Genomic DNA, 12,622 nt, shown 5'->3' with positions numbered 1-12,622 from the left:
ACACTATTTGAGAATTAAGTATCCTCATGAGTTTATGTCCATGTCTGAAATAAGGTTAAAAATATGCTATACGTTACTTTATGTGAAGGAAATGCAGGATATGCGAAACATCCTATATTTGATTGTTGTGCCTTTGAATCACTGGTGGTGTACATTTAAATGTGCGTGCGTGCGTGCGTGTGTGTCCTTTAGATTTTATTGATCTATAATTAGTATGGTAAGTGTGTTATTTTAATTGTTAAAAGGAGGGGTTTGGAAGTATAACAAAAATATAATATAATAATTTCTCTGTGAATTAGAATAGGAGCTAAAACGCAATGGATATTGGAATTCAATTATTTAAGTATTATTGGTTGTTTGTATGAGTAACAACAAAAATAGCATACCCTTGTCTAAATGATTATATTACCTAAATGATAATTAATAATTATATTACCTACATTATCGTAATTGTATTTTAATTGTTATGTTTTTGCAAATTTTTCTAATTAAAATCTACTTCATGACATAATATTGATTAAAAAGAGTGAATAAATGTAACTTAAACATTTCAGTTAATTCAGTAACTTTTACCTACAAATCTGATGTATATTAAATTATTAAAATTGAAATGAACATTTGTATTAGAACATTTCACATTTCACTAACCCTAACCCATCTTTCCTTATGGACACTTTTTTAACCATGTAACAAACGACATACGAGCCCTTCCACAGGGAAGCTCAATGCATGCTATGTAGTTTATCAGACAACATCACCTTGCATTACTGCTTATAGCAATAAATGGTAAAGCTACACAGGCAGACATCAACACTTAGTGCACAAACCACAAACTTTTTGATTTATGAACGGGTCATTTTGAGTTGAAAATTAACTTCAAACTTCACAAAACAAGTTGCCAAACATAACAAAATCAACAATACAATGATGTAAATAAGATAGAAAACCAGGAAACCATGGAAGATTCAAAAAGTTAATTAAAATGTACCTATTTTATTCACCTGTGAAATGTACTCAAATAAGCATGTAAATATGACAAGGTTTTCTAGGATTGATACATGATGATTCATTGTAAAGATAACAAATAATCATGAATAATATTTACTTGTAAGCTAGAGCATTTCGTTTTTACCTGTTTGAATCGAGTACTAATGAACAATTTACTTAATATTTTTTTAATATTTAAATACACTCTTAAAAAATCTAATCTTTTCTGCTATATTAGCTTCACCACAAAATCTTTTTTTTTCTTCTTCTTCATGGGATCTCTAATGGGATAAAATAAAATCATGGACTAAAATTCCTACATGTTTTGTATTGCTATTTGAGTACTAATAGATATTATGTAACCTTTATCAGATTCAGAAAACTCAGATTACAATTCTTTTGGATTGGTTCAAAATAATGATAGAATTTCCAATAGGAATCCTTTCCTATAGCCAATATAGTTTTTTGACTAGAGTTGCCTACCGTTGTTGTTAACCCATATAACAAACAAACAAACAAACAAACAAACAAACAAACAAAAAAACCAATTAATGGGCCCATATTTACAAAAATAATATTAAGACTGTTTTCATAAAACAATGACTGCTGATTTTGCCATAGGGTAAACCACCCTCCTTGTATTTACACACTATTTTACACACTACACATTACCCTGTATTTATTCTCATTTGAATATACATGTCAGTCATGCCGCGAGGGCGCGCCAACCGAGCCAGTGCGTCAGCCCCCACGTGACTCATGACGTATAAGCAGTATCCTACTAAAAGAAAATCCAACTGGGGAACCTGTGGCTTCTGCGCGCGACCTGCACACAAGTCCCTAAAGTTAACTTGATCTCTATTTATCATAACACAATACATCACAGCCCAGCCCAGCCCATCACATCACATCAGGAGAAAGCTCGCAGCGATGTCTAAAGATCAGAAGGAGGTAATTGCATTTCTTACCAACTTTTGTTTGGATGTACCGGCAGCAAATGGACTTTAAAAGAAAGTGGATCACGTTACTAGGTTACATAGACTGAAATGAGAAGTGTTGCTACAGTAATGCAGAAGTTTATTATCTATTATTGGTGTTTACGTGAATAGTGGGAAAGTTTGCGTCCTTGTTTTGCTTGTTTTGTTACTATGATGCAAAGTTTAGAATGCACATGCTTGTTTAGTGGTTTAACTTTTTTGCACGCTATGACAACATTTTGAGATACATTTATATTGTGATACTTTTTGGTATTTAATATTCATTTTCTAGAGCAATATATATGTATATGTATTTATGTACTGTAGTTTTTTGGTAATAATTTAATTGCATGGAGTTGTATTGAGAAACATGCAGTTCACATGTATTTGACCCTTGCTTATGCTCGCATTTGAACCCTATAAGTGGAAAATAATTAAAATCGTTTGAATATTCTGCCCTTTTTATTCTTAGTTATGTGCTTTTATTCAATTTCACTGTTAAACAATGTGTGTGTGTGTGTGTGTGTGTGTGTGTGTGTGTGTGTGTGTGTGTGTGTGTGTTTTTAAATAATTCACCTTATGGGATAAAATGTCAGTTTTATGAATGAATATTATTTGAATATATATATATATATATATATATATATATATTTTTTAAGGGACTAAGGTAATTAGTGGAAAATGGTTAATCGTGGTGTGAAGAGACCTTTTAGAGTGTATAATGTCCTTTCAATTACAGTTTCACCACAGGGCACATAGCACCCATTTTGTCCTCTTAAATTGTTTTCAGTGTGACATAACCTACTTTGGGTGACACAGTGTTGTCTTCTAAAACATACTTTAATTGCACAACGCTAAATGACCCCTCAGAATGTATAATGTCTTCTCAATTGCAGTTTAACCTCAGGGCAAACAAGCCCTGAGTCTCCAATTTCTCTGTGACATACTCAGGTTTGGGTACAGTGTTGATGTCTGAAACATATGCTATCCACATTGAGAGGAACGTTCCCTTGGCTTTCTACCCAACCAACCTGCTTTCCAATGTCTTTCTCTATTATTTAATGCTTTAACTATTACACCTAGATCTAGAGAATCTGAGGTAGTAGATTTTTTTTTTCTCTTGATTCCTTCCCTCCCTTCCTCTCTCTTCCCCCTCTCCACGACTCGTGGGTGTTGGGCTGAAATAGTTTGGTGTAGTTTTACATTCCTTATATAGCCTGTGGAGTAGGAGAGATGTGGAGCAAACCCATGTCACAAAGAAGGAGGGGAAGGAATTCAGCTTTGCCAACAGTGAGAAAGTCAGTCTGTCTTGCTGTGCCAGATTTCCACGTAGATTTCTTAAGGTTTGGGTGACCAGTTTGGCCCGTGGCATAAGGTATGTTTGCGCCACCCTGTAACAGGTACACTCGGTGTGGGATTGAATAGCCCCTGGAGTTTGGACGTGGCAGCCAGTGCTCTCATAAATCACAAGGAGGGGGGAAATGTCATGATTTGAGCTCAGGTTGTCCTTGGCTCTTTAAATGGCTTTGAATTTTTATGTCATGTTACTATTTGCTTTAGTGTGACATACACTAGTGACATAATGAAGCAATGTTGCAATGGTGAGCTAGTTGCTGGTGCCATTGGTGGATAATTTGGTTTAGTTTGGTGGCATTAAGAGATTGCGATTATTAAATTAATGTGCTTTTGTGTAAGTGTGATGAATGTGGTTTCTGCCTGGCTGCTGACTTTAACTAGAGTTTATGCCATTATATGATGTCCTTTTTTATGCTCACTTTGAGTATTGGAATTAAGTTCGATAGTGTAGATGTAGATAATGTGCATTTCTGTGTGTATCATTAGCTGGTAATTTGCAGCTTAGTTTCCTTGCAAAAGTTATATAGAAGCTTATTTCAGTCACCTACCTGTTTATTAATTTAGATGAAGCAGGTTCACAAATCTCTCATGCAAACGGTGCTGTTTACCCATGATCAATTAGTAGGCACAGGAATAATAGCACATTCTAAAGTTGTATTGAGTAATCTCTGTGTGTAAACCCTGATATTAAGCCTTTGTTCGCCTATTCAATGTATCTGCTTATCCAAGAGGTTGTTGGGTTTAATTTACTATAATGTCAGATGTCAACTGCATACGATGCAATGTTCACGTTAGGGATGTTTGTTTCAGCCTCTTTTTCTATTAATTTGTGATGTTAAGAGTACAGCAATCTTTCTTTTTCTTTTCAGGCCATGAATATATATTGTATAACGCTCAATGGACCTGCTCCTTGGGGTTTCCGGCTTCAGGGGGGGAAGGACTTCAACATGCCCCTGACTGTGTCCAGGGTGAGTAACCTCCATCTTGGATTTCATGTACTGTTAAATGCTGTTAATCACAACAGCAGGGTTTTAGAAGTAAAAAACAGCATGCGTTTTTTTGCTAATTTGTAAACCTTTAAAGACAGAGCTGCCGTGATCTCTGAAGTTGTTAGTCGATGGTACTGTATGCTTCTTTTAAAGCCATATGTCCTGGTTATTTGAAATTCATTTAAAAAAAAGGTTTTTAATAGTGAATTTCGTGAAGAAGTACTACGCTTCCTGTGCAGAGAAAGTTCCACCAATAAGAGAATCGTGGCAAACTAACCGCTCTGCAGCGACAGCCCATTTCCATGACACATTGCGAATGACGCAACCGAGTCGGTTTTCCTACACTCAAACTACTGATATATTTGTTTATATCTGAATATTTTGTAGTATAATTAAAATGTATTGTTTCTATACTTATAATAAACAACTTAAAATCATTATTTCTATATTTGTACATAATTTTTATATGATTTGATTACATTATTCGCAATACTTCATGGGATTGTAGTTCATTAAAGATGTTAAAACTGAAGTATCTAATTTCTGCACCACTGTACGGAATTGCAAAAATAAACATCTTTCTGAATACGCCCCCCTGTCTCCTGTTGATCAAACAAACAGATAGTCCCATCCCCAACTCACGCTATTGGTTGAGTCAATGTATGTGATTGTGTCAGTATGGACATGTCACTAAAAACTAGGGTTGCACGATTTGGGGAAAATGTCCCCAGAATGACAGTTTGTGTTTATTTACATGTCACGCTCCCATATTATATTAACTTTAATTATTGATGAAATAAAGACGTATCACCAAGCTGTGATCTGTGTTTCTGTGTATACTCAGTATTTTTTCTGACCACAAGTTCAGTGTCGGTCTGCTCGGCATCCATCTTCACCTGATTTCCACGCTGCACTCCGGAAACTCACATGACCACATGTGTCACTCCCTAAACTGAGACTGACTGGTCATCTTTTCATTAGCGATGTAGAAAATTGGCAAACAGCTCTCGGAGAGAATGGGCTGTCACGTCCACACATGCACTTATTTATTTAATAAAATCGTAGCATTTGCCGTCATATAATCGCAAAGGCTGACATCGCGATTGCGATATGATTAATCGTGCAGCACTACTAAAAACAGATAAGATTTTTTATTGCCACGGAGACACAGTGTTAACAGTTCAAGAAAAGGTTTATGCATATTAAGCTGGGATGAAATATTTTAACACAGAAAAAGTTACACACTTCAGCTTTAAGTATGCAGTCTTGTACCTTTTTGTGTTTTTGTCCAATTTTCTAAAACTTTTTGGCCTGAAATGAAAGTTTTTAATGTTGTAATTCACAACTTTAAAAAGTGCTGGTTTGATTGGTTCATGGCTCAACTGTTTTATGAAGAATTTTATGAAATCCCTTTGGAAAAAATGAAAACACTTCCGGAGCCAAGACTGCTGTTATGTGCACGTCCACATGCCCGCATAAATGCATATTGGCCAAGGAATAGCTTAAAAACATTTTCCTACAATCAGAGAGCATTACAAGAGTACAGATCTTATAAAGGTGGAAAACTGAAGGCTTGGTCCATAATAATTCTGAAAATTTACCCTAGTCCTTCCATAATATCCATGGTTTTAACAATAATATTTTTCCATAGTAACCATAGGTAAAATCATGCATGGCTCATCACTACCATAATTAGTTGCTATGGTTTCTATATAAAGAAATATGGTCTAAATACATTTAGAAAGTTGTTCTGCCACAACTACAGTTAATACAGTACAGTTAGTGTAAATGCATGGTAAAGTTTTGTAAGTGTTGTGGTATGAGAATTGACTTTGTCAGTGCCATTTACAATGTGGTGGCTGTTTGTTTTAAACTAGTTTCATCACCGAGACAAGAATTTTGCAGCAGACAATTCTGTACCACATTCAAACACCTGAATTACAGCACCTGCTCTGCCCTCGTGGTGCTATGATTAAGCCTGGTTGATAATTGATCTGTGTAGTGCTGTTTCATTTTGATTTTGAAGCTTGCAAAATATGCTCCAAAACATATAGATGATAGGGGATGGCTCATTAATATTCATGAGGAAAGCGCTAACTGATTGTTCAGTGAAATGTTGCGATCCCGTGCCAAACTACATTTCAGAAATGAGCTTGCGGGCCACTTGAATTGAAGGGAGTTTGACAAGTGTTATGTGGTGACGTCACTGCGAGTATGTTTGTGTGGTGGGCAAAATGCATATAGGGTAAACACTATAGTAACTAAGCCAACAGCTTCTTGGTTTAAGTGTGGAAATTTAAGGTGCTGCAATTTTCAATCTTTATTTCTCTGAGGCAAGCCCATCAGTCATTGGACAGTTGATAGTCTAACAGACCAATAGATCATAATCTCATTTTGAGAAAAAGTGAAGTTGGTGTGTTTTTCCTTTTGCACGGAAACATTGCTAATAGACATGTTGTGTTTACAGCTCGAGCTGTCAGCTGCTTATAAATTATGTATTCCTCTCATTCTTTTCCTTTATCGTTTCAATCTGACAAATGAACGAGGCATTTCGCAGCCTTCATTTAGATGGCATGGACCCATCACTCACTCAGGGTTTTTCCAACCCTGTAATGAGGTTTTCACCAATTCTGTGTCAGTTACAGTCCCGCCTCAGTGAGCAGAAAGACATCAAACACAACCTCAAAAGGAAACGCAATGTAGTTAATGAGAACAATGTGCTCAATGCTTCGCGTGGTCGATTTCAACACGATTTCCTTCAGAAACATATCAATGCTTTATATCAGTCATGTAATTAAAGGACTGCTTCAGATCTTCATTCATATGTCTCCTCACAAGGACATGTTATGCTTTGTTTAGTTTCCAGCATGCAATGTTCTCTCTATAAGGTCATTGAATCTTGGCTTAATGGCTCCTTCAATGGACCGTATTGAACAGATCAGGTCCAGGCACAGAATTTCCATTCCTTATACGAGCAGTTTTGTTTGTAGTATACGCACAACATAAACTCCGGTAACTATTGTTGTCTTGGACCTTTCAGGTCCTTTTGTTACCATACAAATACCGTAAGGATGAACAATGAGGCCTGGGTTTGGTTTAAAGGTGATTTTATATAAATTTTTCCATTTACTTTCTCCTATCCCAGCTTAATGTGGAGAGACAACTATAAGTAGCCATTCCTATGTTCATTTCTCGAGAAAGTGTAAACATTGTGGCTCAGTGGTGTTTCCAAATAATTTCTCCGTTTGTTTTAGAGTCCCGACCAGACTGACATGGCAACATATATTCAATATGCGTGAGTTTGGGGTGGGACGATATGTTTGGTCAACCAATGGAAGATGAGGGTAATATTTAGGAAACCTGTTGGAAAAAAAACAAGTTGCATGTTGGTCTGGTGCTGCTAGTGCTGCAAGAAATTGACCTTTTAAGGGCAAATAACAAAGGCTGTGTTTAGTTAACGAGTCTTGTGTCTTAATTGTTTATGGATGATCATATTTTCAATATTTTCCACCGTTCCGTTTTATTTTATTTTTTTTTATCAGCAAAACATTTCGATTATTTAAGTATTTATTTATTTATTTATTTAATTTTTTCATTAGCATCTGCATATATTTCCAAATATCGAAAAAACAATTCAGAGTCAACATGGGTTTTTCTTCAGAGTGAAACTCCATTTTAATCATGAAGGAAAAAATGACTATGTGGGACTTGATTTATGGATCAGGAATTTATCAAACCTAAATCGGGCCTGCGAGTATTGACGCTGACTACCTCCCCTGGAGTCGTGAGTTTGAATCCGGGCCATGCTGAGTGGCTGCGTGACAGCCAGGTCTCCTAAGCAACCAAATTGGCCCGGTTGCTAGGGAGGTTAGAGTCACATGGGGTAACCTCCTCGTGGCCACGATTAGTGGTTCTTGGTCTCAATGTGGCAAGTGGTAAATTGTGCGTGGATCGCGGGGAGTAGCGTGGGCCTCCTGTGCTGTGAGTCTCCGTGGTGTCATGCAAAACGAGCCACATGATAAAATGGCCGGATTGACTGTCTTAGAAGTAGAGGCAACTGAGACTTGTCCTCTTCCATCCGGATTGAGACGAGTAACCACACCACCACGAGGACCTACTAATTGGGCATTCCAAATTGGGAGGAAAGTGGATTAAAAAAAAAAACACTAACAATTGTTTTTTAGAGGCAGAGCAAGTTATTAGATTTTAAAAACCAATTTCAAAGGTGCACTTTTTTTTTCTTAAAAAGACCAGGAACTTGTATTAAGAAAGTAAATTGGATACATTTTGATTTCATGTTTAAATTTAAGAGTAAACTAATGCTAGTTGTTGATATAATGTAAAACATTTCGGTTTCCATCTGCAACTTGTGATTATTTCCTAGCATCCCTTGTATTGTCTGACATAACCTGGAGCTGTGTACATCTGTTTTCCCCTCAAATGTCTGTCAACATTGATGATCTGCACTAACACTCGCTTTAAATGTCAGTGTGATTGCTTGTCATACTGTACAGCTGCCAGATGTTATGCAATAGCAGGAGCATGTCTGTGCATGCCATTTTTAATCTGATTAAGCTTCTCATAAAGCGCATTGCAGGGTCTACTTGAATTGATGAAGAATTATTTCATTTACAGGACAGAACAGATACCAGCAACTCCTCAATCTTGAGCTCACATGACAAAACCAATGTATATAGTTGTAGAAAAGAAGGATGAAGTGTTGTGTTTTTTTGTGTAAAGCTGCGTTGAGGAACTACCTCAATGTTGCTTCCAAGAAATGGAAATTGCACAAAAGGGTGATTATTTAACCTGGGCACTTCTGGCTCTGTGGACTTTTAGTGAATTATCTCCCTTAGAAACACACCTTTTGCACTCTTAGTAGCTGTTTTTTTTTTTTTTATTTGACCACTATCAATATTTTCTGAATCATCGTGAACATTTCCAACGCAATAACTATGTTTCCATCCAAGTTGCGAATTTAATATATGTGAAAAAACTTATAGCAAAATCGATTAATTATGCATTTCCATCCCATGTGTTCAAAAGAAAAACATCACTTCCAGAGAAATTGTAGCCACTGTGATCTATAATGTATGAGTGTCAATAAACCTCCTCTTTGGCAGAGTTCAAGTTTGTATTCGACTCATTTGCCCTGTAAACTCTTTGCAGGTTTTGGTTTTTCTAGACACCGTTATTTCTGGAGGACCAAAGCGACATTTCATATACGATTATTGGTCCGCTGGCTAGTCCTGCTATGAAATGAATAATTCAGTTGCATAGCTTTTTGAGACACATCTTGTATTCCTAATAAATTCAACAGGAGTTTGTGTGAATGTGTTTCCTTCATAGTTTATGTGCTTTTCTTCTTATCAAATAAAACATTTATCCACCTCGAACATGTGTATACTGTTTTTATGCACATTTTTGGAGTTGTTTTTTTTTGCATCTTGGTGTTTTCATGTGATATCCCAAAATGTGCATAAAATACCTGTATGGAAACCCAGCTACTATCATTTCCTCCACCCCTTAAATTATGTTTGATATTTTGTGGTGGAAATGACCTAAATAAATACAATTTAAATAAATTGTAGGCTCCAATATCTTGTTACAGCTAACTTCATTGGAAGCAGAGCAGGGCTGGGCTGGGAAGAGAAATCGGCCCGGGATTTTACATGGCAACTGGCCCAACACTTGTTTGGGGGGCATTTTGCGGTGCTGTTTTGTGGTCCGTTCTGCAGCTCATTAGAGCTTATCGTGGCCCATTCAACACATTTTGCGGCCGACCCACCGGCCCGCTCAGTTCTTGTTGACGCATCACTGTTGATATTTAACCTAGATTCTTCTTTATTTCCCCCACACATCCCATATTTAATTTCAAACTTGCTGTTCAATGACAATTTTGTGACCTTGGTAACCATGTAGAGTAACTTTTGATAAAACTAGCTTGTGAAAATGGCACCACAACTGCGGGATGGTCGTAATTTGCGTCCAAATGAACTGAAATCATCTTTATTTAAGAACAGGGTTCCCAAGCCCTTTTGACCAATTAAATTCCATGACTTTACCATAAACTTTTCAGTTGATTTCGGTTAATGGATTCAGAATTTTCTAAATAATTTTAATTCGGAGCAGTTCACTAATGAATCATTCAGGCCACGTTCACACTAATATGTTTTTTTTTTTTTTTTTTATGAAAAGGCATCTTTTTCTCTACTTTTTGGTCTTCCAGTGAGATGGCATTTTTGACAGCGAAAACTGAGATTTTTGATGACGCTCTCCCAAGTGAATACATTTTTAAATGTTGTCTTCGTGTTGTAGTGTTGACAGGGAAAATTAAGATATCTGAAAATAATGACATATTAGTTTATGCAGTCATGTGATTAATCCAAACCAAATTTTTTATGTAAACATGTGCTAGAGGGATATCTTTGACCATTGCGCTGCATCCTGCTGTTTTTTCCGGCATCTCAAGACACCTACATTCTGTTCTATTCGTTATGCTGGCTAACTTTTTTTTTTTTTAAGCTCAAGAACATGTTCAGTCTAAATGGCCTCTTACTCTACACAAAAACAATATTGAGCTGATTAGAAATGTTTAGAGCATAGCAAAACCGAGAAATGTACATTTTAAGATTGAAGATGTTTTTTTTTCCTGGCTTGTAAAATATCATTTTAAAATTTCCTGGTATTTCAGGTTTTCCATGGCCACGGGAAGTGTTTTATTTTACTTTTATTTTTTTTTTTTTTAAGGATTTTCATGTTTTAACATTGAAAGTCTGGAACTGGGACAATTATAAAACCATAACGTGTATACATGCAGTAAAAGGCATTTAACATTAGCAAAAATAAATGAAGGCATGGTAAAAAGTTTCCAATACAGTTTTGATCTGACCTGCATTTAACAAAAATAAAAATGTTTTGTTTGTTTATTAAGTCACCCTCAGGACATAGTGCCTGTAGATAAAGAAACGCCTCAAAATGGTGACCTAACCATCCAGATGTGTCAGATATACACAATATTTTTCCATTGATTTCTTTTTAAGGCCTCAAATAGATAGATTGTATTGTGAAGCACATAACTGGCATATTATCACCGTTAACTGCCTTAATACTTATGGCATGACCTGCGTTGGAACGTGCCATAGGTTTAACATATTAGAGTAAAGCAAACACTTCATACCTCACGCATCCGCACCTCTTAACAGAAACGAAAATGTATTTACAAAGGAATTTTACAGCCAGACGACTTCCTAAGTTCAGTTTGACATTGGTGAGTCATTACCATGACAGGAGGTGACTCATTAGGCATGTTTGTTCAGTTGTCTGAGATTAAGCGCTGCTGTTAAAGGTGATTTGCAGATGATGACACCCTCTTACAGTGCAGAGCTGTCAAGTTACGTGGCATTTACTCCTAGATGGGTTGAAACAGGTCATGAGGTAATAAAGAGAAGCTCTGTCCACAGGTTAAGTGAAGATGGGGGTCTGTTTTACCCCTCTACTTGTTGGGGGAACAAAGAGGTTTAAGAAAGAGGTTTTAATGGCAAGGATGAATAATGCTTGCCATTTAAACAGAAGAATGAGGAACTAGAACATGGTGGCTTGTTTATGGAGAAATGTGTGAACATTTGCTGTTTGACATATTAATTAATGGTGCTTATTAACCCTAACTATCAGTATTAGACTGTGGTATGTAACTCATCCGGCACCGTTTCAGCTAAGGACATGATGCGTATGATTGAGGACAAGTATGCTATTTCTTTTCTAAGTGGTTGGGATTTATGATTTGTGCCTGGCGGTCAATAAACAGATGATCAAAATCCCAAAGACCAGAAATAAAGTATATGACCGAAGATATTTCTGCAGGTTATTGTATCATAGAGACTTAAATGAGCAAATGCATATCTACTTAGTAAAAAAAATTATATACAAAATTTACTATATCTATTTAGACCCCCTATCTTCCATTTCTGGTACAGTCTAGCAACATTAAGGACTGTGTTTTTCCCATGTCATAAGTGGGGATTCATTTCATCAGCTGATGGTATTTGGAGGTTAACAGGCCTTCAATTTTCACCAAACATTTTCCTTTTACTCCATTCCTCCCCTCCACCACCTCCTATTCTCTGTCCATTGCACACATCGGCACATTTCTGCAGCATTCCTGGGATATTTAACACTGCTCTCCTATTCCTGGCAACAGAGCAGCCCTTTGTCTACTCTTTGCACCCACTATCCATTAATGTCTCCAGACAACGTTCCACAGCCAATGTTCCCCAAACCAGATGACAAGGTCAAAGGAATACTTTCCTGATG

The 12,622-nt window shown here is 36.6% G+C and overlaps 1 protein-coding gene across 2 annotated transcripts in view; it reads left to right on the top strand.

Annotated features, from left to right (window-relative positions):
- The first annotated feature begins 1,779 nt into the window (after positions 1-1,779).
- Positions 1,780-12,622, top strand: part of LOC127659915 (PDZ and LIM domain protein 7) — a 66,921-nt gene continuing 56,078 nt past the window's right edge. Inside the window, exons 1-2 of one of the 2 annotated variants that reach the window (XM_052149905.1) lie at positions 1,780-1,938; positions 4,190-4,288. In XM_052149905.1, the coding sequence (XP_052005865.1) occupies positions 1,918-1,938; positions 4,190-4,288 (120 nt within the window). In that variant the 5' untranslated portion in view covers positions 1,780-1,917. Of the gene's footprint in view, positions 1,939-3,183; positions 3,340-4,189; positions 4,289-12,622 lie in introns of those variants that run through there. The other variant, XM_052149906.1, reaches the window with a different exon arrangement.

This window comes from Xyrauchen texanus, chromosome 19 (genome assembly GCF_025860055.1).
Source record: "Xyrauchen texanus isolate HMW12.3.18 chromosome 19, RBS_HiC_50CHRs, whole genome shotgun sequence".
Lineage (NCBI taxonomy): Eukaryota > Metazoa > Chordata > Actinopteri > Cypriniformes > Catostomidae > Xyrauchen > Xyrauchen texanus.
Note: the sequence above shows the minus strand (reverse complement) of the source record. Positions and strands in the feature narration are given on the sequence as shown.